The sequence below is a fragment of the Triturus cristatus genome, chromosome 4_1 (assembly GCF_964204655.1).
Source record: "Triturus cristatus chromosome 4_1, aTriCri1.1, whole genome shotgun sequence".
In the NCBI taxonomy this organism is placed as follows: domain Eukaryota; kingdom Metazoa; phylum Chordata; class Amphibia; order Caudata; family Salamandridae; genus Triturus; species Triturus cristatus.
In genome coordinates, this window is record NC_140585.1 from 524,068,710 (window position 1) to 524,096,064 (window position 27,355).

The window sequence follows — 27,355 nt, forward strand, 5'->3', positions numbered from 1 at the left end:
GTGCGGGAGGGGGATAGGGGATTGCGAATCCTTTCGTGGAATGTGAATGGTCTGGGGGACAGGATCAAGCGCGGGGTGGTGTTACAGTTCTTGAAGCGGCTCTCGCCCGACATCGTTTTCCTGCAGGAGACACACTTGGTTGGGAACTCCTTCCAGGCCCTAAATAGGAGGGGCTATCGCCTGGCCGCTCACTCTGGCTTCACTTCTGGCTCTAGGGGAGTGGGCATCTTAGTTAGGACCTCCCTCCCACTGGCAGTGGACAAGGTGCTTCACGATGATAGGGGGCGATATGTGGCACTGGTGGGAAGATGGGAGGGTAGAACCATCTCACTGGTGGCTGTGTATGTGCACCCGGGGTTGCAGACGACTACATTTGCTGACTTGGGGCGTTTGGTTCTGGGGCTTCCTGGGGGGGTTTTGGTGCTGGGTGAAGACTTTAATGCCGTGGTCTCGGGATTGGAGGACCGTCACCCCCCCAGGGATCTCCCTAGGGCTCAGGCCTGGTTGGGGAGTTTTTTTGGACACTTTGGGACTGGTAGATTGCTGGAAAAGGATGCACCCGGGACAAGCGCAGTATACCTTTCACTCGGGGGCCCATGGGAGTCTCTCGAGACTCGACTATATGCTCATGCCGGCGACCCAAGCGGGGATGATTGGGGAGGTGCGTCACGTAGCCAGAGGTATTTCTGACCATTCCCCTATATGGTTGCAACTGAGGGTTGACCCTGGCACAGAGGGAAGAGTGGCACCTATTGGCCCCTGGTATCTTCGTAACCCTAAGATCCGCGCGGAGTTGGTCAAGTCCACTGATCACTACTTCACTGATAATGTGGGGTCGGTGTCGTCGGCCGTCTCCCTATGGGAGGCTTATAAGGTGGTGGTCAGGGGGCAGGCCTTGTCTCTTATCTCCCACACTAAGAGGTGCGAGAGAGCTGAGGTGGTTCGCCTGGAGACTGAAATAGCTGAAATGGAGGAGGACTTGGAGCGTGGAGTTACTGATGAGAAATTGCATGTTCTCAGCCTCAGTCAGATTATAGAGCGCTAGTCACGGAAGCTGCTAAAGGGATGTATAGAGAACAGCAAGGGCGTCTGTATGACGTGGGGGATAAGGCCGGGAAGTTGATTGCTTGGTTGGATAAGAAGGAGAGAGCGAGCAGGGTGGTGCCCGTTGTGGAGAGAATGGATGGAGTTCGTGTGACTGACCCTGTTGAGATTGTTGGCTGCTTCGCGGATCACTTCCGCGGGGTATACTCTCCGGTTTCCGTGCGTTCGGAGGAGGATTCTCATCTGTTGCTTCGAGACATCGCACTGCCAACCTTATCGGAGGCGGATGCAACATTGATGGAGGCGAAGTTGTCGTCGGATGAGATTGCTTTGGCCATTCGCTCGATCGCGTCTGGTAAGGCGGGTGGTCCTAATGGTCTTCCCATTGAACTATATAAGTTACGTCCTGATAAGATAGCGCCGTATCTTCGTGACATGTTTTCGGCAGCACGTGCGGCGGGCTTCCTTCCCCCTGACCAACGCCTCGCCACCATAGTGGTGATACACAAAGATGGAAAGCCGCGAGACCGCTGCGCCTCCTATAGGCCCATTTCGCTGTTGAACGCAGAACCCAGAATTCTGGCTAAGGTGTTGGCTAACCGACTGGTTCGGGTCGCGGGCGACTTGATTCATCAGGATCAGTCCGGTTTTATACCCCATCGGAATACCGCCCTAAATTTGAGGCGGTTACACGGTGTGCTGGCTAGAGCCGAGTTTATACGGGAGCCGGCCATCTTGGCATCTCTAGATACTACTATGGTGTTCGACACATTGGAGTGGCCATATATTTGGGCCGTTTTGGCGAAATTTGGATTCGGGCCCGAGTTTATTGGTTGGGTAAAATTGTTATACGCTGACCCACTGGCTCAGGTGGTGGTGAATGGTAGGGTGTCGGCTCCCTTCGCACTGGGGAGGGGTACGCGACAGGGATGTCCGCTATCACCCCTTCTCTTTGCGCTTTCTTTGGAGCCTCTCGCCGCCTGGCTGCGTTGGGAGCCGTCGTTGCGAGGCATTAGATGGACGCCGGAATTCGAAGACCGTGTCTCCCTTTACGCGGACGACATCCTTCTATATCTCACTTCCCCCCGACAGTCACTAATGGTATTGGTGGACGTGTTGACTTCCTTTGGCCGCAACTCCGGCCTGGTTATCAACTGGGCCAAATCGTGCGTCTACGTCCTCTCCGGGGAAGCCCCCCTCCTGCCGCAAGACTGCCCTGTTCAGGTTGCTACCCTGGGGTTCAAATATTTGGGAATCTTCATCTCACTGGATCCCGCGGTCCGCTATGAGCGAAACCTTCTCCCTCCCCTCCAGCGGCTGAAGGCCGACGTCGCAAGATGGCGACGACTTCCGCTTTCACCGCTTGGACGGGCGGCATTGTTCAAAATGATGTCGCTGCCTCGCTTTTTGTACGCCTTGCAAAATACTCTGGATCTCGTACCGGCCCGCTATTTCCGGGAGGTTGAGGGTCTTCAGCGTCAACTGTTTTGGGACGGGCGGCCGCGGATTGCTCTCGCCAAGTTAATGATTCCTTGGTACGATGGGGGGGTTGCACTCCCTGATATCAAACAATACTATTGGGCGTCTCAGTTGGCGGCTGTGAACCACGGGATATATGGTCCCGCCTTAAACCCGGCGTTCGAGATGGATAAATTCCTGCTTCCAGGTGGGGATTATAATAGGGCGCTGTACTCGGTGACCCCGGACACGCGGCTGACGGGACCCACGCGGGTGGCGGTGCGTGTGTGGCACGCGGCGAATGCTGCGATGGGGTGGAGGGATCGCTTGACTCGGGCGACGCCGCTGTATGCCTCTGGGCGGTTGGGCTGTTTGTGGAGATCGAAAGGCTTTGAGAAATGGGACATGATTGGTATATGTAAGGTGGGTGATCTTTGGGTGAAGGGAGCTTTCAAAACGTTTGAAATGCTTAAAAAGGAATATAAATTGAACGATAAAGAGTATTTCCGATATGCTCAAGTCCACCATGCGCTGTGTTCGATTTTTCCGGACGCTGCTGCCATCCCCGAGTATTCTCCACTGGAGGATAGAGTGTTGGATGGCTATGTGCCTGACAGCACTATTTCTTTGATCTACAAGAAACTCATCAACGATCGCGCGGACTTGCTGCTCCGTCTGAGAGAGGCATGGACAGGCGATGGCTTAGAGCTGGATGATGAGGACTGGGTGTCGGCGGTGGCCTCCCCGAAGGAGGTGGCGATCCCGGCCCACCTCCGGTTTGTACAGCTGAAGATCCTCCATAGAGTGTATGTCACAGGGCCCGGTTTGCTGCATATGGGTTATTCGATGGATGGATTGTGTAAGCGTGGATGTGGCCTGCCGGGCACGTTCCTTCATATATTGTGGGAATGTCCGGAGATTGTGCGATTCTGGAACGGTCTCCATACTGTACTGGAGGGGGTCACGCACGTGGCCCTGTTGCCAGAGGCTAGGAGGTTTTTGTTGAATGTCTGGGAACCGAATGATTGCAATGTGGCACAGACGCAGTGGGTGACCTTGGGGTATATGGTGGCTAAGCGTAACATTGCACAGCTATGGGGCTCCCCGAGGCCGCCCACGGTTGATGTATGGAAGGAGAATATGGACTGGTGTATGTTTAGGGAAAAGACGGTGTATGTGGCGAGAGGTAAGCCAGGGAAATGGAGTAGGGTATGGGGTCCGTGGAATTTATATCGAGGCCGTATCTGCGCCCCGCCTTTGCCATTAGAGGTCGATATTGCTTTGACCCCCTAGCTGCGCATTCTGCGGGAGTGTGTAATGTGTGTTCCATGCTTTGTTTTCCCATTGCCCCCCCTTCACCGCTTCTGGACCAGAATCGTTTTGGACACTGTATGTTGTTCCCCGTCCTGGGAAGAGCACACTGCTATCTCGGACTCTCATTGCCTTGAGTGTGTGTTATGTTTAATAAAAAATGAAACCGTTGTCTTAAACCGCTCCTGGCCTATGGCCATGGTCTGTTATAGGTGCTTACGGACTGCCGGGTACTTTGCCGCTGGTTCATTTGAATGTATGGCGTTACACTGCGGGCCCTCGGGCTCTATAGCGGCCGGCCCTGGTGGTTGTAGGCCCTTGTATGTCTTTTATTGTGTGCCAACGGTTTCTAATAAAATAAAAATACAAAAAAAAAAAAAAAGAATAAGCAGCAATAAAGATACAAGGATACAGGTAGGTAGCAACAACAGTTAGGAGCCAGAAGCACAGCAAAGCCTGCAAATGTCCTCAAAAGGCGGTATCAGTACATTTCCTGAACAAAGTGAGGGGTAAACATCTGGAAGCAGACAATTCATGTTAACTTTACTTGAATTCGCCTTGTCTCACTTTGTACGTGTGAAGGGAAAAATTCTAGTCCTTCTTTAATCCTGTGTAATCATACAGCGCTATCATTAGTTCAAACCTTGGCCATAGAGCCATTCTACTTGTTTTTAGCTGTACTTATGATACAGGCACTGGCGCAGAGCACAGCTGCTACACTTCCTGTGGTGCATCTCACTTGCTCTTCCACTACTCTCACCTCTGGGTCACGAGAATGGCTTACTTACCCAGAATACAGATCTTTTTGGGAGACGAGGACAACATAGACAACACTATGAAGCCAGGATCAAAAGTCTCTTTTTACTGCTCTGTGGCTCCACACACTACCACAGGGTCACCACAAACCCCTCACATTGCCCCTCAAAATCCACTGTGCATCTGCCCTGGCACCCTGAGTTCATAACAGAACCACAAGCAGAACTGGAACCCTGCAGGTCCTTGTGCACATCAGGGTATATGCTCAACAGCGCCTTCCACTCTTCGATGCATAAACAGCTATGTCCTCTAGAACATAAGCAGATGTGAATACACGGGAATCATTGGAAAATGACCCACATAAGTGGTCTTTCACACTATCAGGTTTTTAATATGGACGAGCAATATCATCAACTGCATAATATCAACTACCACTATATTGACTAGGTAAGCGTAGATGTATTCTTAAATACCACATCTATGTATGACGGCAGCAAATATCTTTAAGGTACGTAAGCGTGGAGTTAGGAAATATTTATCTACATTAACTTTAATACACCTTTTACCTATCCTCTTTGGTTGACATTCTGCACCTGATATTCTAGCAGTCAGTACTTTTTGTCACTCAATACTGAGACATACCACCCCGTATAATGCACCAATGAAAGAAAAGAAACAAATCTAGATCTTGACTTGCAACTCTATGACATTCTACAGGAACAACTGTACTGTGTTTCTGTTATGAGAATGGGGAAAAATAGTACTAGCTGTGTTATGAAAACATTTATACGTTTCGCTTAAAGTTAGGTAGAGAATGATATGATGCTATGTATTAGTAAAAGGGAACTAAATCACCTGCCAAAATAGAATAAACACACATGCTTAGACGTTGCGCTCCAAATCCAGTCCTAGGAGTCAAGCAGCATGGCTTTTAAGTATGAACATAGTTAATAATGGCAAACACTCCTCTCCTAGCTGCTGCGCCCACAGTTGAAATCCCTATGCCATATTCACAGAAGTAGAAATATACCAGAAAATAATGTATTCAGTATTGAAATTCTGTTGTGCAGACAGAAGGGGCGAGGGGGTGGGGCATTTGCAGTGGGCCATAGTAGGAACTCTTGGCATAGAAGAGTAGATCTACAATGCTCTCAGCAGACAAGGCTATACCGGTACAAATAAAACAGAGGAAAACAAAAAGGTGATGGGGGAACATTTGAATTAATCGCAGCCACTGGTGATTAATCATGCAGCATTCCAGTTCATCAGTTTTTAGCCCACTACGTGGTTCTAGACATATTCAACGCTTATTCTTCTCTAATAGTAAAAGCAGAGCCCAAACCGCCCCAAACAAATCTATCACCTGCAGAGTCCCCCAAGTCTCCATAATGTTCCTTGGCATTTCATCCTGGGGATAGAGACACTTGGTGCACTACTCAACTCACAAGCAACATCATCAAGGTTCACAATATACAGATGATACAGAATTCTACATGAAAGTCTCCTCAAACATCAAAAGCCTCAAACACTGCCTGCAGATCATCCAGACATGGATGTCCAGCATGTACCTGAAGCTCAACCCAACCAAGATAGAATTTCTTCTATTTCCCAAGAACAAACAACAACCAGTACAACCCTGGCTCAATGACTTGAACCTTGATCACTTTGAGACCCAACATTCACTGAAATTCACTTCGGTACTCGAAACCTCACCCTAAAGGAACACATTGTCGAAAATATAAAGATTGCCTTGCACTGGCTCTTTCTTCTATAAAAGTGAAATTGTTTCTTCCATGAAGTGATTTCAGAACTGCTGTACATGTACTCTTGCGTCTGGATGGCGGTAACATCCTGCTCCAAAGCCTCCCTGAAGGGCATTCTACATGCCTCATCATGTCTCATCAAGTGCATCAAGAAATACATTATCACCTCCATCCTAACTGAACCCATTGCCTCTCCTTGCCGACCTTCACCATCTTCATAAGAAAGCTGCATCATTTACAAAGCCATCAGAACCAGAACCCCATTTATCTTGAGGGCGAGCTTGCCATTTTTGCTGGGTCTCAGCAGACCTGCAGCTAGGAAAATATCAGACTGCAGGCTAAGACGTAAAAAAGAGAAAAAACATGCCAGCAGATCTTTTCCATCTATGCACCTAGGATTTGGAACAACATCCCTGTATCCATCAGGACCACCCCAAAGCTGCTCCGATTTAGTAAAGAATTGAATATGCACTTCTTTAAAGAACACTATATCACAAAGCATTAACAGTCCATACACTAGAAACCTCTCCTATTGCTTGTTGAATATATGCTTCTATTTGACAGTTGCACAGCACCTCACTGCCTTTTGACTAGGTTTGTGCTATAGGAATACCAAATACACAAACATCCTCCTCAACTGGGAATACAAAAGAACCCAGACTAGTTTTGGGCTATGTGGACCGCACCAGTAAGGTGCAGCTAGTTTCCACAACCTTGAGTTATTACCAGTGACTGAGAGTAATCCAGAATTTCATCAGTTACTTTTAGATTTCTGTGCAGAGAAGACTGTGATGGGCATATAATCCCCATGCTTTTCAGTCTTTACGTGGCTCCTTTAGACAGCCTTCTGGGAAAATGCCAGTTGGCCTATAGAACAGGATAGTTTGCCGACCCTGGTTTCATCAATAAGAACAGGGGTGGCTCCTCTGCTAAGGTAGAGGAGCGTCTTTCAGCACTGTAAAAAAGGAAAAATACAATGATAATAGCGCAAGGTTATTATCATTTTAAATTTTCCGTGTTGAGGCAGTTTTGCGGGCGGGGTTGGGCAGCACAAGGGGGAGGAGTGGTGGCACTCTCTAATTGCCCATGACTGTTTGGCCAGCCATCTTGGGCCGGCCAAACTGTCATATGCCCTTTGCATGTTTTCCACCCAGGCTCCATTACAGCCTGGGTGGAAAACATGTCCAGGCTCCCATTCCCTATCTGACCGCTGAATCACGGCACTGAGACAAATCACAACACTGTATTGCAGCATCATGATTGGCTTGGGGTAGCCTGGGTGCTTCCTGCTCGCAAAGAAGCCAGGAAGAGGACAGAGAGGATGGAGGAGTGGAGGTAGCTGGTCAGCTGGCCGACCAGCAGGTAGGTGTTTTTTTTAATGTCTTTAAAAATCCTCCTCCCTATCTCCCCGCCTCACTGCTGCTTCACGGGAGAAGGCCGCTACTGAGTAAAAAACTTGGGAATTATGTTCGATTGCAAACTTTCCTTTCTGGATCAGGCTAATCAACTCATGTCATTGTGCTCTATGTGTTAACATTTTTAAAGAAGATCCTTTCTTTCATTCCTCTTGATCTTAGGAAGACTTATCTCTTTGGTTTCTCGCAATAGGATTACTGTAATGCACTTTATTTGGGCTTGCAGCAAGGGCTGTTTCAAAAGCTGCAGAGAATTCCGAATGAAGCAGCTTGCCTGCTCTGCAACATTAAAAAATTTAATTCAGTCTTGGTGACTCTGATTGATCTTCATTGGTTCCCTGGTAAGAAAAGGGTAGCTATTAAGGCCCTCTGCACTGCCCATAAACCCTTTACTAGACAGGTCCCAAATGTTTGAAGAAAACATGATTTTGGTATTCATCTAAGAGGGACTTGCGCTCTGCAGCTGAAAAGAAAGAAGTAGTGCCAAGGATCTACAGAACCTCTTGAGGCGGCAGAGGTTTTGTTTACCACACCTCAAAGCTTTGAAACTCTATGCCTGAGCAGATGAGAGGCCAACCCAATCTACATAACTTTTTAAAACAGCTTAAAACTTGGCTCTTCATCCTTCCTGTTTACATTTTAAATCAGTCTTATGGTGATGACCCGTATGTAGATGCATAACGCCAAGACGCCTTCAGGCATACAACGCGCTTTATAAAATTAAAATACATAATTAAATCAAATCATATAAGGCTATATCTGCAGATAAGAGCCTGCACTGGGAACAAGAGCCTTTATATGATCCCATGAGGCTTACGGAAGACATTTGTGCATAAAAGACTGCACTAAACACATGAAGCTATACCTATGTATAAGAGGTTTTACCCGCACCTATGAAACATCTGAGGTTATAACAATCCTTATGGGACATCAGCGGGATATGATGCAATGCCTAGATATTTGATGGGTGTGCTTGAGCATTCAAGGCAAGGCCAGCATAGGTGTGCCTGTCATCCAGAACAATGCAGTACCAATAATGTTAATGTTTCAGGTGCAATTGTTTTATATGACAATACTTCAGTAGTGAGTAATTGAATCTCTGAAAAAGATTTAATTCCTAACAGCATTACAAATTTGAAGAACCCAAGGGCCGTTAGTGGCCTAAATCTATTGGCAACATGTTTCTACCCCCTTGCTGCTGAAATAAGTTCAATAGCATTGTTGGAAAATGACCCTTTCAACATGGTCACCCCCAAACCTTTTGCTTTCCTCCTACCCTTTTTCTGACCGCGTTTCTGTTGGCATTAGGACTCTAGGCACTTAACCAGTGCTAACCAGTGCATATGCTCTCTCCATAAAACATGGTAACTTTGGCTTATCCTCAATTGGCATATTTAATTTACTTATAAGTCCCTAATAAAATGCACTACGTGTACCCAGGTCCTGTAAATGTAATGATACTAGTGGGACTGCAGCACTGATTGTGCCACCCATTTTAAAACATGTCTCAGACCTGCCACTGTAGAGCCTGTGTGTGCTGTTCCCACTGCCATGTCGACCTTTCATTTAAAACCCATTGCCAATCATTAAACTCCCCTTTTATTACATATACGTCACCCATAAGGAAGGCTAGGGTGCTGTGTAATTAAAAGGTAGGGCATGTACATTTAAGTTTTACATGCCCATGTAGTGAAAAACTCCTAAATTCGTATTTAACTACTGAGTCCTACCTCACCCATAGGATAACATTGGGGATTCCTTATTACATCTAATAAGCTTTAATTCCTAATTGGGAGGAGGTAGATCTGTAATTTTTAGTGGAGGATAAACAGGGTGAGTAAAACTTGGATTCACACTACCGTTATAGAGACCCAAAATGGCTACACCCAAAAGCCATTGGAAAAGAGGTAATTCAAGTAGTTGGTGGAGGTTTGTACCTCTTAATCATGATGTGATTATCGGAAATAATATGCAAGAATTTTGTTTCGTTAAACAGCTGTTGTTGTCTTTTGCAGCATTACCATGTTCAACTAAGACAATAAAGAAGTAACAACCACTGTTTAACGAAACACAATTCTTGGATATTATTTCCGATAATCATATCATGATTATGGGGTACAAACCTCCACCAACTACTGTAATTTTTAGTACCTATGGAATTGGACAGGATATTCAACGTTGACGCAGTCCAGACTAAGGTACTTTGGCTCAGCGGGCCAAACCTGGTCCCAGTAGCCAGCCATTGCGGTCTGTCTGAAATGTTCACTTTGCCCCGGTACTGCACGACCAGATATCCCTTGTTAGCGCTTAGTGCTTTTTGGTGCTATTTTCACTTAATTCTTCTAAAATCTGTACTTACGGTTTCATTTATTGGATTCTCCTAATTTTGGTGTCAAATAATTTAATAAAACGTATTCTATTTTTCTAAATTGGTTTGGGATTTTCATTTGTTTATTTGTCACTTTATTGCTGTTTGTGTGCAGCATAAATAATTTACATATTGCTTATAAGTTCAGCCTGACTACGTCTTGTGTCAACCTACCCAGGATTAAGCACAGGTTAATTTAGTGACTTTTTGTGGTTTACCCAGTAAGGGATTATGGCTGTTGCTTTACTACACCCCAGTCAACCAACAATTTATTTTCTCACAAGCATTCATCAGGACAACAACTCACTGAAAACATCTATCTGACCTCTATGTGTTAGTGTAGTGTCATGAGGGTGGGGACAATTAGTAAATGTAAAAGGCCTGTTGCCATTCAAAACAGATCTCAGTAATTATTGGTTCAATAGCTATAAAGAAACACAGTCATAACATGCAAATACAATGTTAACAGGGCAAGCATCATTGACAACTTGCCCATCTGATACGAGTCAAGCTTACTGTGAATCATGAATAAGGCTTGTATCATAGATCACATTTATTTTCATTCAAGCATAGCTGAACACAATGAAACTCCTTGTGCTTATCCCTTGTGAACAAGGATTGTCTTAAATATAGAAAAATTAGCACATTGACCCGACGCATGGTTAAACACTACATGCCAAATGGCAACTCATATTGGTAGTAAGGAGGAAACACTATGGGCAAAAGGTTGCTGAGCCATACCACCATTTAGATGGTCAATTGGTTTGGAATGATTGATCCCCTATATTTGCATCTGAGAGTGTTGAGGGTGGCAGAAAATTATAGACAGAAATATTGTCTGCCATAAATATTGTGTGCTAAATATCCTTCACATAATTATCAACCCATTGGTTGTGAATTTTCTATTATTAACTCTAGTGAGGCAAAGGATTAGTAAACAAGACTTAGGACAGTATTTAAATCACACAATATTCTGGCGATGATATTCTGGTACTATCACAGTGTGATTAGACTGAGAGTAACACAAGATCAACTGGAGTGAAGGGAAGAGATTAGTTAAACATTTTATTAAGGGTGAACAGTGGAGAGGAAATGTTAAAAGGAATGAGAACACAAAGAAAAGATAGATAAGAAAGGCTTAATAAGTGCACGGATAATAAATGTGGAGAAAAAGAATAGAGTAAACAGTGAGAATAACTAGCAGAGAAATGGGAGGCAGAGTAGCTTACTCACATGAGGCAGCTGGGCCCAGAAGAAAAGATGAGCATCTGCAATATGAGAGATTATAGTGTAGGCTAAGAAGGAAAGAGGAACAAAAAGAAGTGCAAGGCTACATTGATGTGGGTTCCTCTACCTAGGCAAAACTAAGTTGTTCCTTTGAAAACTATGGTGAAGTGGAGTCTGTTGGGGGGAGCACAACCAACAACTTAGACTCTGCCTTCTCCGCTATGGTCAATTTCCAGTTCACATCTTTCTTTTAAACATTTTATTGTTCCCATGTGTGCCATCCGGAGTTGATGTCAAGTTGAATCGATAGCAGATATGATGACGGTGAAGGTCTTAAATATATTAGCACTTCGGATAAATTCCGCCATTCAGTGGAATAATCAATTTATCTAATACAACAAAAGTTCATACTGGTCCGCTACAAGAAGAGGATTAGACACAATAGCAGGTGGCCAATGTTTTTCCTATTCCAAAAAATAGTACTATTCACAGGAAAACACTCTAGGGTGAGAGTTTCAGATACAGCTTAGACATCTAGAAAGGTATCACAAGAATTTCATAGCTTTGGTACCTTGTTATAAGAACATAGGTATCACTTACTGCACATCTCCAAATGTCAGTTTATCAGCATATTTTCAGTGAAAATAAAGTTTACTGTCATAGCTAACATTCTAACAGTGCCGGCATTACATTGTCCAATCTAGAAAATCAGAATGCCACCAAGCCTCAGCATTGATGGACATACTCCTTCCCTTAAATATACTAAAATGGCACCAACTCCAATGCACCCACTATTACTGGATCACCTTAGGCAAAATGCAGCTCTTCTAATGTAGGTGGGATGTATGAAGAATGTCAAGTATTCTACTTACCGCAGTCTTTCCGCTATTAGTGTCATCTCGATAATCTGGATTCATCTAAAAAGCAAATGAAAAGGTAAATCCCGATTCCCATGCAGTTTTCTGTTTTTGTGGTCTGCACAAATACAAATCAATCTAATCAATGCAATATGAGCCGTCTCGCTTGTGGTATTGCCTTTTGTTATTTAGCAGCAAAAACAGTCCTGCAGATGTCTTTGAGCCCGTGTGTAGTATGAGGAGGACAGCGTGCTCTACTCCAAACTTAATCCCCAACTTTTCATGAAAACAAAAAGACAAAAAAATGAAAATGCTGCTTAGCAGCACCTAGATTCTAGTCAATCATGTCTGTAAATGTAAAAAAGCACATTGGCTTCAGTAGACGCTAGGAGAAAATATATTTGGTTTAAGGTTCTGTACATTATTTTTTAGGCATACCGGGGCAAAAAAATACCTGCGGAATTCTGCACCTCACTGCGATCCAATCAAGAACACTTTTTAAGCGCCACCCATCTCATCAACTAATGATCTTCCAAAAGGAGGAAACGTGAAGGTAGATCACTGGGTGTTCTTCTAATCAAACTGAGATCCAAATTCAATCACATACAGCTCAGGAAACACCTGAAAAGTGAGCTTATTAATAATGCATTCAACGTAACTCCCCAAAGATCAGAGGTCAGGATGGATGGTTGGACATACGGATGGTTTACTAAGGAAGACCACCAAGCATTTATGGGGGATGAACAACTCGATAGAACACGGACATCGGTAGAGAAAATAAAAACAACATGCACACTAGAATAATAATAATACAACCTACTAAGAACTTTGTTCACATGCTTCAAAGATTCAGAAATCCTGAAAAAGTTTATTTTTTCATTTTAACCTTAATTTAACCTCGTACTAAACTGCCTTGAGTGAACCGGACAAGCTTCCAGATAGATGCTGCCCCAAGGTCACCAGCACTAATTCTACGAATTTCTACAGACGCAGAACTGTCTAGATGACATAAAAGTTTGAGTACTCATGAGACAGAAATCACAGGGCTCAAATTAAAACTGGATGCAGTTAGTATTTTTTACATTTGGGGAGGTGTGACACAGACGGGGTGTTCCAAGAGACATGAACTCTTGGTCAAAGGGGACTTCATCCCCAAACAAGTTGTGCAACCCTTTGCAGAGTGGTTTCGAAAGGGGGCAGGGCCTCTGGCAAGGTCCCCGGGGGCGGTCTTTTAAAAAAAATGTTATGCGTTTTGTTAGGGGACGGTGGCTGCGGTTTTCCAGGCCGTTTTTGGCTCCGGAGACCCCATCCTCTGGGCTAGGCCTTTTCTGCAATGGGGGGAGCGCCCCCCCCCGTCTAAAGCCAATTGTTGCCCCTGGTACCCCATCCCCCGGGGACCAGCCTGTTTGTAATACCGGAGGGCCCCCTTCCCAGGGCCGATTTCATCCCCAGGAACCCCAACCTGGCCTTCTTAAACCAAATTTACAAGTGCAAGGCGAGGAGGGGTGCGAGGCCCCCATACCTGGGCCGAATCCAGCCCTGGGGACCTCAATCCCCCCGGGTCCTGCCCATTACACTCAGACTCAACTGAGATCACAGGGGGAGCCTGAATGCCCCTTTGGGGGAGCCTGAATGCCCCTTTGCTCCCTGTCGGCTCCCCACCTCCTGTGGGAGTCGGCATTGCTTTCAGACACAGGTAGCTGCTAAACATGCAGCTCCCTGTGTCTAAAAGCAATTCTGCTCTGCTTCCATCAAGCGACAGCATTTTGTAAGCTCTTGCTTGCTGGAAGTGGAGGCTTTGCTGTGACTTTGGTCTATTAGGGCTTGTCCTGGGAAGGTGGCGATCCCCGGGGCCAAAGCCGGCCCGGAAGGGGGCCCATGCATCCCCGCCCCATATAAAAAAAACAAATTCTGCCCTGGGGGTTGGTAGTCCCCGGGGGGTGGGGGGAGGTTCATGAGGCCATCCATTACAAATCTAATAGCCCAGGGCGGTGGTGGTCCCCAGGGCATAGGCGTGTCCATGAGGCCCCCCCATTTCTTTTGTGCTAGCTCCAAGGAGGTAGAAGTCCCCGGAGCTGCGAGGGAGGCCGTAGGGCCCCCTGTATTCATTTTTACAATGGCCCGGGTAGGTGGAAGTCCTTGAGGCATGGGGTTCCATGAGACCCCCCCATTACTTATCTATTAGTCCCGGGGAGGTGGTGGTCCCTGGGTTTGCTGGTCCACACGACTACCCCCATTTCTTTGAAATAATAATGGCAACATGCCCCCGGGATAGAGAAGCTCAGAAGGCCAGACTTCTCTTTTATTTAATTTTTCTGCTGGAGCAGCGGCTCCAACACGACTCCCACCAAATATTTGTTTTTTTTCTTAATACTTTTTTTGCCCTGACGGGCTCCCTCTGGAATGCCTCCAAAAGGCCTAGGGCGTCAGGGTATTTCTACCCTGCCTCCTTTTCCTTTTTTACATTTTTTCTGGGACTCGGCTCAAGCAGAGTCCCAAGACAGCTGCCAACATTTCCTGGTTTGAAGTGTTGGCAGCCAATCAGATCTCAGCACAAGATCGGGACGGTTTACAGAGCCTTTGTGTCCTTATATATACAAATTTAGTTTTTGCTCAATATTTCAAAAACAACGGAACAGATTTATGCAAATTTACAAAAAAGGTCGCTTTCTGGACCAACAGCTACCTTTATGCAAAATTTGGTTTAATTCCGTTCAGGAATTCGGGCTGTAGTCGTGTCTAATATCTCTAAGGGAATTTGATATTTATTAATTTATAAAGCACCCGAATCACCCAGACAGGGGTATCTCCGCGCTACACTTATTACAGCCATCCAGGAACAGCAGCGAATCAGAACAGTGAGGTTTTTAGCAGCCTTCTGAACTTCAAGTAGACTGGGCATTGACGCAGGTGGATGGGCAGTTGGTTCCAATAATAAGGGGCTAGGTGGGAAAAAGCTTTACCCCCCTAGCGAGATTTTTCTGTAGCGTGGAGTAAGAAGTAGAGATTTGGAACCTGATCAAAGGGTCCTAGGTGGCAAATATTTGGTGAATTTATCTGATAGATAATTGGGACCTAGGCCATTTAGAGAATTGTGCACAATGCAACAGATCTTAAATCTGATCCACTTTGGCACCAGAAGCCAATGCAATTGTTGCAGAAGAGGGAGGGAGGCCATTCGGGGAGGAGCACTGGAGACTAAATGAGCTGAGGCGTTCTAGACTACTTGCAATCTATCTAAGGAGACTTCATTGGCTGAGATCAGCAGGGCATCGCAGTAGTCCAGGCGGCTTATCACTAGTGCCTGGATCAGAGTTTTCCACGTAGTTAAAGGTAAGAAAGGGAATACTCTTCGGAGAAGGCTAAGTACGAGGAAGCACGCCCCAACAGTAGTTGTGGCATGCTCTTTCAATCTTAATTTGGGATCCAAACGGACTCCCAGGTTTTTGACCACCTGTTTTGGAATTGGTGCGGAGCCCAGTTCCTCTGGCCACCATCTTGGGGACCACCTCACCGCTGCATCACCAAACAGCGTGATAGCAGATTTTCCCACATTAAGCTGGAGGAAGTTATCCCTCATCCAGCCAGCGATGACTGTCATACCCTCCAAAAACGTGGACTGAATTAACACTGTGAAAACGCATTTGGGACCCCTCTTTTTCTCGGCCCCCACTTAACGGATCACCACAAAACTTTCAAAACAGCTGCTGTAGTGAGCGTCATACTAGTTTTAAAAATGTATTGAGAATTCATCAAACAACGCCAAAGTCATTAGCAAATCAAAAAACACTCTTCCTATGGAAACTAGGTCCTAACTAGAACTACCTACTGACCGTCAGTAGGTACTATATACACACACACACACACACTATGTATAGGTATAAGAATTCCTCAGATATTTGATTGCCAATAACTTTGCCCCCATTTGATAAATCTCCACAAAACCTTCGAGACCTTTTGCTTTTTTCTACATTGTGGCTGATGATTGAAAGTTTAGCTGCGATTGGTCAAGGGAGAGCAAAGATAAAAAGGGGGTCCAAAAACGGGTTTTGGCACCAATGCATTTGTTCACATACTTTGTACTCACACATAGCCCAAGAGCCATGGTGTTACAAGTAAGTAGGGTCAGTATTTTCTATGTTATAAGGGGTTTGAACTTAGCAATATCTGTTGTTATGGCAGTTTTGCAAAAATGTGCGGTATTTTGCGAAACTACCGTGGTACCTAGCAATAACAAGGCATTACATGATCGGCTAATTACTGCCTTTACAAAAGTTAAGGCAGGCATGTTGTTTTAAGGCAACTATACCTATGTTCTTGATTGGGGCCTTTAATATGGGTAAGTATTAGGTTTTTTAATTTTCCTTATCACCACTTAAAGTGGCAATATGTAGGAAAAAATGTATATAGTTTCTATATATATACATATTTTTTTAAATGTCACGGAGTACCACAGTTCTTCCATGGAGGTATCAGGGTATTAAAAAGCTTTTTAGAAAATTATATGTAATTAATTAAAAAAACACTGCAATACACTATTTCACAAATATAGTGTACCTTAATGTCATTTTTATTTTTTACATATTCAATTCTTTATGAAAAAGTGCTGTGGAAATACAGGAAAATTGCTGCACAACTTAACTTCGAGTTTTAAATAAAAGGTAGATTTCGATTTAAAAAAAACTCTTACTTCTTCGGTACTAGTCCAATACTCTGTAAACTTTGTTAAAAATATATAGAAAAATATAAATAAATGTCCTTACCTATGAACAATTTAATAAAGTGGTAATAAGTAGTGAATAATAATAAAACCGACCACTTACCTATAATCAAGGCCCCAGTCCAGAACACAAGTAAAGTGTATTAAAAAGCATGTGCCTGCCTTTTAATTTCATAAAGGCAGCCATTAATCAACTATATACTTCCTTATCATTGGCGAGTACCGTGATATACCACAAAGTTACAGTTGCACAATATATAACTAACACCCGGATGTAGTATTGTATTGGATTACCCTTGCGACACACATGGTCTCAAATTGGAAACGCAAAACAACACAAGGCCACCATGCATGGCACTACATTGCCTGGTATACGAGGAGAAATACAAGTTGATGTCTTGCTTTAATTTGTACACCCTAGTCTACATTTCTGACAAATTTAATCTACATCAAAACTCCACTGACTGCCACTCCAGTGCGCCACTACCCTGTACGCTACTATACTCTATGCTATTCCGCTGTATGCCATTCCACTCTCCCCTATTCCATTGTATGACACTCCATTGTACGCTATTCCACTCCACTGTATCCCATTCCACTCTATGCCACTCTACTCTAAATCACTCAACTGTTCCACTACACTTCTCTCCACTGTACGCCACTAGAGCCTAGGCCACTCCGTTATACACCACAGCACTGCCACTTCACTGTACGCTATTCCACTCTATGCCATAATACTATACTATACTTTACGCTATTCCACTGTATGTCACTACCCTATGCCACTCCACTGTACACTACTACAGTATGTGCCACTCCACTGTATCCCACTTCACTCTACTTCACTTCCACTCTACACCACTCCATGACACTCCACTGCATGCCACTCCACAACACTCCACGCAATTCTGCTCTATGCCACTCCACTCTAAGCTATTCCACTGTACGCACCTACACTGTATGCCACTCCACTGTAATCTGTTCTACTATACCCCACTCCACTGTACCTCACTCGCAACTGTATGCTACTACATTCTATGCTACTCCACTGTACACCACACCAGTGTACGTCACTCCACTGTATGCCATTCCACTGTATACTAATGCACTGTACGCCAATCCACTCAACGCTCTTACATTGTATGCACCTCCACTGTACACCACTCCACTCAATGCTATTTGACTACTCACATTCCAGTGTATGCCACAACAGTCTATGCCATTCCACTCTACGTCACTCCGCTCTATGCCAGTCCAATTAACGCCAATCTACACTATACAACTGTATGCAACTCCACACTATAATACCCCACTCTATGCTATTCCACTGTATGCGACTACCCTCTACGTCACTCCACACTATTCTACTGTATGCCACTCCCCTCTGCACTACTCCAGTCTATGCTACTCAACTTTACTCCACTTCAAGCTAATCGCAACTACCCTCCAATATATGCTATTCAACTCTACCCCATTCCAGTGTAAGCTCTCCAGTCTACGTCACTCTACTTTATGCCACTCCACGGTATGCTACTCAAATCTACTCCACTATTCCACTGTATGCAACTCCACTCTACACTACTCTAGTCTATGCAATTGCACTGTACACCACTAACGTGTATGTCACTCCATTGTACGCCACTCCACAGTACACTAAAACTGTAAGCCAATCCATTCAACAGTCTTCCACTGTACACCACTCCACTGTATGCTACTCCACTCTATACTATTCCACTCTACATGCTATTTCTCTGTATGCCAGTTAACTCCATGCCAATCCATTCCATGCTATTCCACTATACGCCACTCCATTCTACAATACTCCACTATATCCCACTCTACTGTACACCACTACAGTCTATGACACTCCATAATACGGCTTTCCACTGTTACTTCACTGCACACTAATTCTAGGCTGTTCCACTGTAAGCTATTCCATTGTATGCCATTTCACTCTATACTATCCCACTGTATTCCACTCCACTGTACTGTACATCACTCCAAGCTATTCCACTGTACACAACTACACTTTATGACACTCCACTATATGCTAATCCACTCTACCCCACTCCATTCGACGCTACTCCACTCCAATTTACCCTACCCTATTCCACTGTATGGAACACCACTACTACAACACTCAAATGCACACTATTTTACTGTATGCCGCTCTACTATACTCCATTATATGCTATACCACTGTATGCCACTCCACACCATGTCACTGTACTCTACTTCACTATACGCCACTCCACTGTATACTGCTCCACTCTATGCTGTTTCCCTCTATCTCACGCCACTGTACGCCACTCCATTGTATGTCACTCCACTCCAACCTACTCCACTCTAGTATACTACTCCCCTGTACAACACTGTACTCCAATCTATGTCACTATACAACACTCAACTATGCCACAATACCAGACTGTACTTCACTCTATGACACTACGCAACTCCCTCTATGCCACTCCACCAGAATTTACTTCATTCTACTCTAACACACTACTCCACTCTATGCGAGTCCACAGCACTGTATGCCACTCCACTGTATTACGCTCTACCACACTTTACTACCGCACTACACTCTACCACACTGTACTCCAATCTATGCCAATTCAGTCTACTACAGTTTCCTACACTCTACGACACACAACTCCACTCTATGCTACACCACCAAACTGTACTCCACCCCACAGCAATGTACTATATGAGACGCCATTCCAGTATCTGACCCTTTAGTCCACCCTACGCTACGTTACTCCACTGTATGACAGTTTACCCCAGTCTACACCACTGTATGACACTCCAATGTACACCGCTCCACTCTACAACACCCTACTCTATAAAAGTGTACTCTAAAACTCTCTAATACACTCTACACCACTGTATGACAGTGAAGTATACTGTATGCCCCTACACTCAACTGTACAACACTAATCCACTCTATGCCACTGTGGGATACTCTGCTCAACTCTATGCCACTCTACAACACTATATTTCCCTTTAAGACACACTACACAACTACGTCTATACCACTCAACCAAAATTTACTCTACTTCACTTCCACTGTACAACACTCCACTCTATGCCCCTCTACTCTACAACACTCTATACCACTGCACTCTACAATACTGTACTGTATGCCACTCCACACCACTTTCTTCCACTCGGTGCCACTCCATTGTGCTCTAATGTTTGACACTTTCCAACACACCACTTCACCTCACTGTACCACACAGCCCCCCAATCTATTACACTTTACTACAGTGTATGATATGCCAAGACACTGTATGGTATGCCAGGACACACTACTCCATGCCAAACTACTGTGTAATATAACACTCAACTGTATCACAATTTACACCACTCTGCCCTACGCGACTCCACTGAACTGCACTCCACTCTACTCAACTGTACAATACTTTAGCCCACTCTACGACACTCTACTTTATGCCCGTCCACTGTGTGATACCCTACTGTCCTATGCACCTCCACTATACCAGAGTCTACTCTATGCCAATATTGGACACTTTACTCTACTCTACCTATTCACTCTCTGACACTGTACGAGACCCTTGCACACACTACTCCACTCTTTGACACAGTACTCCACTTCATCACATGATCTAGAAAACTCTCCTGCACAGTATGACACTGTTGTACTGTCCACTATACGACACCCCTCTATTACACTTCACTGTACGCCACTTCACTGTACGACACTAGACTATACGATACTCTTCGCAACCCTACAGGACGACACTCCACAATACTGAACTGTACTGAATTGTACTCCACTCTATGCCACTAAATTGTACAACACTCTTCACCACTCTATGCCACTGTATGATGCAATACTCGGCAACACTCCACTCCATAACACTCAACTTTATGACACTGCAGCCAGCGACAATCACTGTACACCACACCACTCCACTGTAAAACACGCCAATCCATGATACCCCACTCGACTATACAACACATCACTCCACTGCATAACACTTTACACCACTAAACTCAACACCACTCCACTCCACGCTACACTATTCCATTCTACAACACTAGACTCTATGACCCTATACTGTACGACACTCTCCTTCACTATACTCCATGACACTACACTCATTCAAATGACACTCAACACTATGATTTGAAACACATTTTTATTAAAAAAATTAAAAAACATTTAGAAAAAACTAAAGCTTAAAGCCAAGTTATTGTTAGGAAACTATGTATTCTTTCTATACAAAGCCAACGTAAACTATACAAGCTTTAGAAATTCTAAAGTTACACTTGTAACTTAGATTTCTAATTTACGACCCACCTTCAATTTACTGCAAGTTGTGCACCTCTGTACACAGTCTTTTCACATCATTGGCCCCACTACATAACTATAGCTTTAGAATTTCTTACGTTTGTATATCTTAAGTTGGGTTTGTATGTTAAGAATTAATAAAGTTTTCCTAACTATAACTTCGTTTTAACCTTTGTTTTTTTCCCAAGGGAAGAGTAGAGGTGGTGTTTGGTCCTCACGAATGTTTTTAGTGCTACTTTGCCTCTGAACACAAGTCCGGACGTGCAATTATAGCTCATACTGAAGAAAGGAGCTTGGAAAGAGCTGAAGTGTGATGGTCTGTGTTTGTTCCTCTACCAAGCTTTTCATAAGACAAGTGAATCCTGTTTGACATACATTTAGGAATTTAAGAGGACCTAGAGACCATGGACCAATGTGTTAACATTTATCTCTTAACAGGCAAGCATACCTGATGCAAAAAGGGCTCAATGTATCTTGATTTAAATGGCATGACCATCGCCTATGGTGTGTGGGAAGACTTCTGCTTTTGCCTACACTGGGCACAGAGAAATCACCTGTGATGTTAAGGTATAGCAGTGAGGGGAAGTTAGCAAAAGAGTTAGCTCTCTGTAGGGTCACAACAAGCCGTGTATAAGAACCCGTTTTGTGTTCAATATGTATATTAAAAGTCTTGGAACATACCTAGAAAAACTGGTGACTAGCAGCCTAAATATAGGAGATTCTTCTCCTGTCCAACTACAGAAGATGCTGTGTTCATGCCTTGCACACAGTATGGTCCTCAAAGACTAGTTAGATCTTTTGAAAACTAAATAGATGCATGCAGTCCGGAGACTAATTTGAAATAATATAGTCATTTTTAGGATCAGACAATATGAAAAGGAGGCAGATTTTTGATACGAGAGAAAATGTGAAAAAGTAAACTTTTTTTTACCTCGGACAGTAAAATGTCGTTCTAATACGGCCCAGATTAATTTGGGGATTTTTATATTGAGCATGGGCAAACTATTGTTACCTATTATACATGTGAGTAAAGCAAAGAGTCTTTTTAAATGGAACATGGTCTACAACTTCTGCGAGAAGAATACAGTTTCTCACATATTCTGTCTTGATACTGAGCATAACCGACACGACAGCATTTACACCTTTGCACTGCAGGGTATCTGTAGTCATGAACGAGAAACCGGACATCACTAGATTAATGATAACATATGTAACTTTTTATGAGATTTATTTTAGTTTGTCATGGATTAGGGGACTATATTGAATTGACGAACATTCACAGAACAGCAGAATGTAATGCACACAGGGTGACAGAAAAGGAGGCCAATGAATTGATGAAATCATCACCTAGGATGTATTATGATGCGTGCAGTTAGCAGCCACGCCAGTTTAATTGAGCGTTAGACCTAAATCATGTCTGCAGTCTCTTGATTCTGACCAGAATGAACATGCTGACTTCTTCTTGCAAAGCCACTTAACTGTGCTTGTACTAAGGACAGCACGTACTCCTAGCGACGGGGAATTCATACAACTGCGCGTGTTGTGTTTTTTGCAGTTTTCGTGATAAACTCCATCGCTCATTCTGACTACAGGCCAACTCAGACAGTGTATTCCAACATGCTTTTAGCTTCTCACCCCACTAGATCAGATATTATGTTATATTGTTGACTAACTTTAGAATTTATTTGAGACATGTAGAATACTATACGAGTTCGGAATTTCTCCTCTTTTAAATTTGCTGTTATGGCCGTTAGCCCTCCAGCTTTATTGCTCGTTTTATCTCCGATTGTTACACATTCTTTTTAAATATTGGTATTTTAATGATGTCCCATGATTTGTGTATTGATGGTGTGCCGTTTATGTTTTTTATTCTTATCTTTACTAAATATGATTGCAATCACATGTTGTTTTGCATATAAAACAATAATTGACAAAACCAATAGGTCTTGTCTAAATGAGAGCTACAAGCTCTGAGGATGCCTTTTAGCCATATTGTACAATAGTGTGGCTGCTGTTCCGAATGGCTAAAAGTTGGTGGCATGGTGTAGAGTAAAGTGGCGTAGAAGAAAGTGGAGAACAGTAACAAAAGAGTGGCATAGAGTTGAGTGCAATGGCATAGAATAGAGTGGCACAGGGTAGAGTGGCACAGGGTACAGTTGCAGACCAAAGAGGTGTAACGTGGAGTGGCATACAGTGGAATGGAATGTGTAGAATGGAGTGGCATAGAGTACAGTAAAATTGTATAGAGTGGCACAGAGTAGAGTGGCTTAGAGTGCATTGGTGTACAGTGTCAGAGTGGGCTGGGATGGTGTAGAGTGGGGTGGTGTAGAGTAAAGTGAAGTGGCATAGAGAGATGTAGATTGGAGGGGCTTGGCATAAAGTAGAGTGGCATGAAGTGGAGTGGAATGGAGTGGTGAAGAGTAGACTAGATCTGTGTAGAGTGGAGTAGCGTAGAGTAGAGTGGAGTGGCAGAGAGTACCGCAGAGTGGCACTGTGTAGAGTGGAATGGCTTAGACTGGAGTGGCATAGAGTGGCATAGAATAGATTCGTATAGGGTGGTGTGTCTAGAGTAAAGCGGCATAAAGTAATGGCATTTAGTAGAGTGGATTAGCGTAGAGTGGAGTGTCAGAGTGCTGTAGAGTGGCATGGTGTGGAGTGGCGTAGCATTGATTAGCATAGAGTGGCATGTGTAGAGTGGCATAGAGTAGAGTGACAGAGTAGATTGTTATAAAGTATACTGGCATAGACTAGAGGGGCGTAAAGTAGAATGGCATAAAGTAGAACAGTAGAGTAGCACAGAGTAGAGTGGCATAGAGTGGAGTCACGTACAGTGGCAAACAGTGGATTAGAGTGGCTCAGAGTGGAATACAGAAGAGTGGCAAACAGTAGTGTAGAGTTGATTGAATTAGGGTGGCATAGAGGGGAGTAGTGTAGAGTAGAGATGCATAGAGCAAAGTGGCACTGAGTAGAGTAGCGTAGAGTGGAGTAGTGGAGAATGGAGTAGTTTAAAGGGTTGTTTCATGTGTCTTGTAAGTACCAAGCTAAAGTTCTACTTTGAAGGTGGTATTGCTTTTGTTGACCTTACTAGGAATCTATGTATTACATTGTGTTTTGAAAAGTTTTCGCTCATCTTCCCCCTTAGTGCATACCAGTATGGCAAGTATGTGTACTCTGAATGAGACACATGACAATATGGATTTTAGCCAGCACATTTGATATCATTCAATAACTACTTCATATGTTAAGCCATTGCTTTCTACTCTAGCGCACCACATAACAAAGAGTTTCCCTAAGTTGCATAGGACTTGCAAGTAGAGAGAGTCTTTTACTCCCTAATCACATCTATGCACTCTGTAGTCTGCTGTAAATACCTAAAATCATCAGGAAAACAAAAAACAATGGTTCTGTTGGGAAACACGTAGACTTAATTCAGTATGTACTCAATACAACTAATCAATGAGTCAGTAAACATTCAGTAAGAAACAACTAAGCACACACATGAACCTAGAGATTCAGAAATTGAATTCATTTTACTCTATGATGTGTATCAAAATATTCAGCAAAATATTTACAGGACTAACCAACCATAGAACACATAAAACATAAAACAATCAGTGACTCAGCGTGTCTATTAACATACAATTGACCACAAATTCACATATAACATATATATACAATAACAATAGACTGTGATATACAAATGGGTCCAAAATCAAGAGCATAGACCACAGCAGGAAATAATTTTCTTAGTTCTGAATGTGGAATTGCGTAGACAAATAGGACAAGTAACGTCGACGTTTCGACCCTATGTAGTAGTGCCGAATTGTGTGCATCTAGAGCAGGTCTTCAACAGGACAAAAAGTTGGCTGGCGGCCTGGGATCAGAATTTATTATAGGATATGGTTTCCTGGTATCGCATTAAAGGAGATGTCAGCCGACATCTGGATTGGTCATAAATTCTTAACAATAATTTTACCCAATTTAGGAAGAAAGTGGTGCAGTCATAACGATCGCCACATAGTGGTATTCTCGGTCAGGACGTCTATATCCGTCTAAGGCTCGGCCGCTAATGGTAAAATCATCAGGAGCCATTTTGCCTGGTTGAGGCTGGAAAGGCTTTGCTGTAAAACTAACCTGGTGTGTGGTTAGTAGATTTGCTTGGAATGTTTATCGGCTTGTTGTGCATCAAGTATATGTGAGGACCAGGTTTCTAGTACTTACTTAGGGGCAATAAGAATCATTCTCAGTTCAAATGGGGGTAACTGTTTCAGGGTTGGGCGCAATAGTCATCCACAACAAAGAAAAAGAAGAGAAATCAAATAATAAGGGCCTAGGTCTACACCCCGCGGGCTAGAGGCAAGCGCAAGTCTTGTCTCTTGATGCCCTCACACACCCTGAAGGATGTGATGTTTCATCATCAGGCGATTGCTCCTCGTCGGGCCGGCTCTGCAATGCCCTATGGGTCCCCAAAGGGTCGCTTTGGCAGAGATCTTTTTTTGGTACTGCGGTATGATGAGTGAGGGTGTGAGATAAAGGGTTCTGGGAGAACAAATGCATGAGTGAGTGAATGATAAAACTAGCTAAGGGATACCAGGGTGAATTAAGTTTAATAGGCAGGTTCCCTTGCCAAGTTAAAAAACCTGTAGGTCGTGTGTTACTGTTGGGGCATAATGTGCCGCAGTAACTATTAGGTCAACATGTTTCACGCCATCTAAGTGCTCAAAACGATACTTGGCGCTTCTTCAGGACCAATGAAGTGAGTTAAAAGTGGGCCAGAAAAGACCGTGAGTGGGTCAAGAACCCTGCTCAAAAGGAGCGGACCACCCTTGTGAACAACCACAAGGTGGCTACAGCTCTATTGATTGGCCACTCCTGTTGCAACCTAGGAATATAAGAAGACAACATTTGGGAAACAAAAGCACAGTGTGGAAGTCAATATAATATTCTCTGTGGGCAGACAGCAGAGCGCATCACATCTGAATTGTTTTCATTCAAAGAAAGTACACTGATCAACAAACAAGACAGACAACATACATTAGCGACCAATCCAGAATGGATAAATTTGTTGTACTACCCCATCATTGGTGCGTAAGTCAGTGGGTAGAGTAAATTCTGATCATGATGGTTGCATAACAGAACACTGTATGGTTTAAGCCGGGCACCAGTGGCAGACCTCAAACTCGACTGAGAATTAAATAAAATCATCTGCTACTTCTTTCCACCTACAACAAACTCAAGGTCATGAAAAAAAAAACCTCCACACATTTAAGGTAAGACTCTACAGTCCACCTGGGATAAAGTTTATTGTAGGCTGCATTGATAAAGGCTGCAGTGGGGATGGGGTTGGGGGTAGACGAGGGCTTACTGAATCTCATCATCCAGCTGCATCATTTGCAATGTTTGTAAATGATGCAACTGTTTTTGATGATGTGGTGGACCAGGAAAATGAGCTAATGGAGTTCCATTATCAGGATGGAGGTGATGTGATCATATTTATTATTCTCTGAATTAGACATACAGTTCCTTTTAGGGTGCACCACAGCCTTTTAATATTTATTTCTAGCTGTCTCATTGTGTCCAGCCCCACAAACCACAATTTTCTCAGTAGTTTCATTTGTAAAGGTATATCAATAAATAAGGACATCTGCATGGTGCTCAGCATTGTTATATCAAAGTCTGTTGTGAAGTTCTATGATTGTACTAATTAAGCCGCTGCCTACATCATTATCATCTGAAATCTCTTTATATCATACTGAGACTTTCACAACTGGTTTATTAACCTTCTTACTTTCTCAAATTTACTTGAAAATGCACCCTTTGCCCACTATTTTTTCAAAAATTCCTTCAGGGAGAACCACCCGTCCCCCAAACCTACGCTTCCTTGTCACAGGTCTCACATCCAGATCTTGTATGCCTCACCACTTTCAAATGTCACCAGCCGCCACTGTAGATGCTGGTCAATACTCAGCCTTATTGCAGTCCGGACGAGAGCGGTCTATATATTCAAAAGAAAATGTAAATTCCTTCACACAGTCCTCTGTGACACAAGCAGTTTCTTCTTCACTGAATACTGCTACAAATATATTGACATGTCAGTCAACCAAACATTTCACAAAAGGTT

The 27,355-nt window shown here is 43.8% G+C and overlaps 1 protein-coding gene across 4 annotated transcripts in view; it reads right to left on the reverse strand.

Annotated features, from left to right (window-relative positions):
- ITPR2 (inositol 1,4,5-trisphosphate receptor type 2) overlaps positions 1 to 27,355 on the reverse strand; it is a 1,506,646-nt gene that overhangs the window by 888,587 nt on the left and 590,704 nt on the right. For all 4 annotated transcript variants that reach the window (XM_085652787.1, XM_085652785.1, XM_085652786.1 and 1 more), the window contains exon 10: positions 12,215 to 12,259. In XM_085652787.1, the coding sequence (XP_085508913.1) occupies positions 12,215 to 12,259 (45 nt within the window). The remainder of the gene's footprint in view (positions 1 to 12,214; positions 12,260 to 27,355) is intronic.